The 6,539-nt window shown below is 52.6% G+C and overlaps 1 protein-coding gene across 1 annotated transcript; it reads right to left on the bottom strand.

Moving 5' to 3' along the window:
- Positions 1–4,555: 4,555 nt before the first annotated feature.
- On the bottom strand, positions 4,556–6,470 carry LOC108760142 (uncharacterized). The gene is made up of 2 exons (XM_018505945.1): positions 4,771–6,470; positions 4,556–4,706 (listed from the first exon to the last, which is right to left on the bottom strand). Exons 1-2 carry the CDS (start codon positions 6,468–6,470, stop codon positions 4,556–4,558), a joined length of 1,851 nt encoding a protein of 616 aa, XP_018361447.1.
- Between the last annotated feature and the right edge of the window lie 69 nt (positions 6,471–6,539).

Here is a 6,539-nt window from a genome sequence, read left to right on the forward strand (position 1 = left end):
TTAATATCTTTGGGTGCATTCCACTTGACGCTCGCAACGATCACGAGCATCGTTTTTCCTTGTTTGACATGTAATAAACAACAAGGATGAAATGATTCCATAAGCGTGTGAGCGTTTAATGGAACACAGCCTTTATCGTATCCAAGAGGTCATAATATAAAAAAACACTATTCCTTTTACTTATATTTTCCTTTTACTTATATTTTCCTTTTACTTATATTTTCCTTTTACTTATATTTCTATATAAATAACAATCTATTTTAATACCTAAATTCAGTCAATATGTATACTTACAAGCTATTTCTCCTACCTACATGTAATACATTTCTTCTGATATAACGATCAACAAACGAAATCGACAACTGATCGAATCGATTTATCGATTTATCGTCGCCATTTGTGTGCCAAATGATCAGTCTCTAGTAAAAGGTCTCTACACAATTCGTGCGTCACGATTTCCAAGATGGCCGTCGCCATTGTTCTCACGTGCCGCGCTTGCATGTACCGCGTATCACGTATTTGGAGGCTATTTCCTCACTTTTCTCGTGTAATTACGACGCGGGGCGTTTACGGGAGACTTACTATTAACGTATTTCAATGAATTACGGCATTTTTTCGCCGATTTCCCGTGTTTTCTATATATGTCGGATTATTACCGAAATTCACGATTTCTCGCCTTTATTCGCGTTTCGCGATGTTCCTTAGACGGTAACACACTTTCCCGACTCGATTTAGATCGGGTTTATATGGTATTTGCGCGTTCCGCTTTGTTCTGAGCCGCACCGACGCGACGCACGTCCGCCACGATCTGTTACTCGGTTACGACTGACTTTCAATATGGCTGGCTTCGCTGGCAAGATGGCCGGGAAGAAATGGAGCGTACTTTTTTCCGCGGTGCGTTCTATGTTCCCTAATCTGGTTTCTTTCTAGTTACTCATTCAAACAGGCCTTACAGTGTCAAAAATAGCTTAAATAATTAGGAAATAACTTCCTGAACATGAAATCCTTATGGACTTTCGCTTTTTAACATTTATTTTTGCGAATAATTAAACATTTAAGTTGGACAATTCCGGCAACCAATCAGGTGTTTTTTTTTATTTTTTTTTTATTTTTACGTGGGAGGAGAAAATCTTCGTATACCCCCTCCCGAGGGGGACCCTTTCGGGACACCCATCGGGAAGGGGAAAACCCCCGACAACCCGTACCGTCGGGAGTGCCGGATTCGACCATCTCGTGATCCCTGGGATACCATGTATCCCATGAACGCACCGAGACGGCCGCCTACCGACTAAAAACTCCCCCCTTTCGTACGCCCTCCTAGGCCTATGGGGTGACACCCTGGAACCGCAGCCTAGCATATCGTCAAGGTGCCACCCCACCTACAGGGCCGCAAGCCCTCTATCACCAATTCGGGTTTATCTACCTAACTATTATTGGCCGCGTGCCACGCTATCTTTGTACACTATATACATTACAATATACATATATATACAGTATACATACGTCCAACGCATCGCTATATACATCGTTATATACACATTCTTGTGTGGTGCAGGGGTCCACTTAGGCTTCTAATCCACCCCTGTGCGCCCGTGCACCACCGCGCCATTGCCAGCGAGCCTCATTCCTCGCTGTCCGATGTGTCGGCTTGGAGGACCAGCGCGTCCACGGGTGCCCGGATAACCCCCCGCTCTCGGGCACGCTCGTCCTCCTCCTTCTTCCTCATGACCCCCTCGCAGAAGGTCATGAAGACAGTCCAAACGTTTTCGTGGAGCATGATCGCCCCCACCACCGCATCGTAGGTCCTATCGACCCCTATTGCTTCTAAAATCTCCCCTCTCTGTTCCGCCCAGGCCGGACAAAACAGCAGGGTGTGCACCGCCGTATCCGCTGTCGCGCGGCAATAATAACATACTGGGGAGATCCGACGTCCTATCCTAAACAGATAGGCCTCGAATACTCCATGTCCGGTCAGGACCTGGGTGGTGCGGTAGGTGAGGGCCCCATGCCTCCTTTCCACCCACCTCTCCAGGTGTTCCGCTACTGCGCCTCGCACCAGCGCTCCGAGACCACTCGCGGGCATCTCAACGAGTCGCTCGCGCCATCTCCAGAGCGCGCGCTGTCGCTCTATTCTGATTATATTGTCCCTCTCACGGGGGGACAGCACCCCGTTTTCGGCGATGGTCTGCCGTCGTCGGAGATATGACCTTCTCAGTCTGTTCGCTTCTATGTCGGCGGGGACCATACCCGACAGTATGGCCGCCGCGTCGTGTGATACGGTTCTATACCCCCTGATCGTCCTTAGCGCCAGCTGTCGCTGCAGCCTCCTAATCCTACTCGAGATCCACCGATCCCCGGCCACGGTGGTCGCCCATATCGGCGCTCCGTACATAATGACGGCCATCGCAGCGGTCGCGTACATTTTTCTACGCTTCTCACCCGGCCCGCCAATGTTGGCTGTTATTCTTGCCAGCGCCATTGCCATTCTCCACGCTTTAGGCACGACGATTCGGAAGTGATCCCGAAAGGTCCACCGCGAGTCCAGGGTCAAGCCCAGGTATCTCACGGTGGACCCAATCGGGACCACCCCTCCCCTCACCCTTAGGGTCGCATTTCCCGGGACCATGCCCCCAGTAAACACCACTGCCTCGGTTTTTGCTATCGATACTCGCAACCCCATCCTTTCTATTTCCCGAATTAAGAAAGTCGCGCCTACCTCCGCTCTGATCTTCGCTTCATCCAATGTGTCCGCCCTTACGACCAGCAGAGTATCGTCCGCGTAGCACATCGTTCTGCATCCTACCGGGAGCCTAAGCCTCAAGATAGCATCGTACCCTATGTTCCACAGGATTGGTCCCAAGACCGAACCCTGTGGAACCCCGCATGTAACTGCCACACGTTTGTACCTATCCATTCTGTCAATATATAATAGGTCCCTATCCGCCAAATAATCGCCGAGGATGGCCCTAAGGTGTTCCGGCACCTTCTTCTCCCTAAGCGCCTCCTTTATGATCGGCCACGGCAAGGTGTTGAAGGCGTTCGCTATATCTAGCGACATCGCCATCACCACCCCACCGTCCCGCAAGCCCTCATCCACGCTTTCTCGCAGTCTCCACACTGCATCTATTGTGGAGCGGTACTTTCTGAAACCGAACTGACTCTCGGCTATGCCTTCATTCTGTTCCAGAAACGCGCTTAACCTATTCACGATGACCCGTTCAAACATCTTCCCCGCCTCACTCAGCAAACAGATCGGCCTGTATGAGGACGGGGCTAGGTCCGGTTTACCCTGCTTTTTCAGAAGCACTAGTCTCGCGACCTTCCACTGTCGGGGGAAGTATCCCTCTTTGAGGCACTCAGTGAAGCACCTCAACCAAAGAGGGATGAGCTGTCCTATAGTTTCTTTTATGACGCCTCCGGGTATGCCATCCGGTCCTGGAGCCTTCCCGGTTTTAACACCCGCACAGGCCTCCAGCACCTCCTCATGCGTCACCGCGTGCTCTTCTCGCCATTCCATCGCCGTCCCGTTGTTGTGGGATGTGATTCCTTTTGGGAATAGCACCGATACTATCCCTTCTGCAACGTCCGGTGGTAGAGTCTCCACGATGGAGGCACTGCCAGTCGACAACTTCTTGGTGACTACTTTATAGGGCAATCCCCATGGGTCCCTCTCTAAGTCATTCACGAACTCTTTCCACATTTTGGCCTTGGATTTACTTATGGCCCTCCTGAGCTCTCGCCTAGCCTCTTTCAGTCCGTCCCATAGCGTCCTGACGTTTTCTGGACAGGCGCATCTTCTCCCTCTCATTCGCGTTAGTCTCCTTCTCCATTTATTGCAGGCCCGTCGGAGCTCCTCTATTTCCTCGTTCCACTAGTATACCGATGGACGTTTAGAGGGTCCCTTTCTGGGCATTGCCGCGTCCGCTATGTCCCGTAAAACCTCATCTATTCTCTTCGCACTCCGGGCGCCATCTCCTTGAACTCCTTCCCACGCCGAGAAAACCGCTGCCGCCTCCATCATATCCCGGTCCATGCGTCGCGTGACCCATCTCGGGAATTTTTTCAGCGCTGTTCTTCCTAGTTCGGTGCCCCTCAACGAGGCTCCCAAGTCCATTAGGATATACCTATGGTCCGATAAGGACTCCTTTTCGGTCGCGACCCGCCAGCCCGTAACCTTCCTGGCTGCGGTTGGTGTTGCCAACGTGATGTCCACGACGGATGTACCTCGAGGGTGCACACACGTGGGTTCCATCCCATTGTTAATAAGCTGCAGTCCTCTAGTCCCCATCCAGCCCAGAAGGATGCCTCCCCTCCTGTTTGGCCTTTCTGGGTCCCAGGCCTGCGCTCTGGCGTTAAAGTCGCCGGCCACTATTGTTGGGTGTCCCCTTCGTAGTACGTCCCGCAATTTATCGTCCATCTCGTCCAGATCTTGGACGAATTCGGCGATGCTGAGGCTGGGGGGAAAGTAACACGAGACGATCGTCACGTCCCCCCAGTCCACAGCCACGAATCTCGCTCCCCTGCACCGGGGTGCGCACGGCGTCCTCACGCCTCCCTATTGCCACGTTATCGCCGTGGACGGTGGCTCGCCCGTAGAAGCGAACCATTTGTCGCTGTCTGGTATTCGAGCGGGTTCCGCCACGGCGACCAGTCCGACGTCCAATTCATCGGATATCTTTCCTATATGGTCCTGTGAGGGCCTCGATCTATTGACATTGATCTGTGCGAACTTAGCCATCACAAATGTCCATGTCCTCTGCTAGCGCAGACCCTGAAGCCTGGGCCCCCCGATCGGCCCCCTCACTCGCTTTCTCCGTTCCTACCGCGTTTAATTCTTCACTTCGCGGTGTTTGCCCTCTCCCGTTGTACGGCACGCACGACGTCGATCCCGCTCTGTGATTCGCGTTCATGCCTCTCGCGGCGCACACTGGGCATCTCGGCGAGGCTCTACACCCGAATGCCCTATGGCCATCGCTTCCCCCGCACTGAAAGCACCACGACGATCTGTCCACGATACTCAGACAGTTGGCTCTGGTGTGTCCCACCGCGAGGCACCGGAAGCATTGCAGCCTCCTCTTTGCCAGTGGGACCACCTTTGCCATAGTCCAGCCAACTCTTATTTTCCCGCTGCTGAGCATTAGGTTTGCTCCCGCTAACGGACACTGAACCCACACGGTGCACAAACCGCCCCTGCCCTGTCTCAATGGACCCGCTCTAACACTTGTAGCAGGCACTTTTCCACTTTTGGACACCGCCTCTACTATTTCTTCTACCGTGGCCGACTGATCCACATCGATCAGTCTTACCTCCGCTCTCTGTACCGGGCGTATAACGCTTACGCTTTTCTCAAATTCACTCCCAGCTATTACTGTTTTCAGCCGGCCGACGAGCGCTTCCGCCTTCGCACTAGCCTCCTCTCCGCCCGGGATTTCGATCAATAATCCCCCTGCCTGGGCCTTACGTATTCGAGTATTAGATATCTCTAGTTCATCCAGAGATATCTTATTTCTTGCCATTCTCATAACATCCGCATATGTCGGCGCGGAGTTTCCCCCTGCTTCCTCGCATCTTAGCAGGACTGCTGCGGTCCTGTGTGCTCGGAAACGCGGATCTCTCGCTGCTGGTCGTGCCGGTACTTTATTCATATTCCGGGCTATGGCTCCCCCATTTCTTCCTCCTTCTGGTGCTCTTCTGATTGCTGCTTCCATTGTCCTATCTGGGTTCCTGTCCCTCCTAGGTCCGGCTGCTCTTTCCGGCGCCACTTCCCGCTGGACATCTTTCCCTGGATCTATTTTCTCCCTCTCTTTTCTCCTAGCCCTTTTTTGTGCCCTCCTGCTTTTAGTTTTCGTCCATCCCTCACTTTCCCTCGGATACTCTCTGGCTGGGGATAAGGAGCTGTCCCTCGCGCGTGTTTCGTTTACTCTTACCACTCTACTCGTGATTCGTTTTTCCTCTCGAGTCCCTTCATTCGCACTCATCACGATCCTACCAGTGTTATCTACGCTCGTGCGAACTCGCGGCCTGTCCTCTATCCTCTTTTGCACACCTCGTAGCACCGGCCTATACACCGGAGGTAGGAGGGCCTCACTCGTCTCGTCCGATTCTATTGGGACCGAGGGTTGGTTCTTCCCCTTTCGTGTCCTCAGTGTCGGGAATTCCTCCGCTATTTCCTCATCTAACTGCGGGGGATTTGTACCTCCTTGTCCTAGTCCTCTTCGTTCTTCCCTCTCTCTGAGTTCCTGCACCGTTCGTGTTAGAGTTTCCACTTGGTCTTTCAATGCGGTTCTCTCCCTCCTCAGGGTATCCATCTCCCTCCTCATCTTGAGGACTTCCCTTTCTAACGCGAGATTACTGTTCCTCACCTCGTCAACGGGTCCTGTGCTTTTGGCGATATCTGAAACGAGTCGCTGTATGGCGATCTTCGCCACATTAACCCCTACCTTCACCTGACGCCTTAGATCTCCTTTCATCGTTTGCGTTTTTCTTTCCGCTTCTCCCGCCAGATCTAATACTCTGAGAGTTTCCGCCACTATTGACTT

This window comes from Trachymyrmex cornetzi, unplaced genomic scaffold, assembly GCF_001594075.2.
Source record: "Trachymyrmex cornetzi isolate Tcor2-1 unplaced genomic scaffold, Tcor1.1 scaffold221, whole genome shotgun sequence".
Taxonomy (NCBI): domain Eukaryota; kingdom Metazoa; phylum Arthropoda; class Insecta; order Hymenoptera; family Formicidae; genus Trachymyrmex; species Trachymyrmex cornetzi.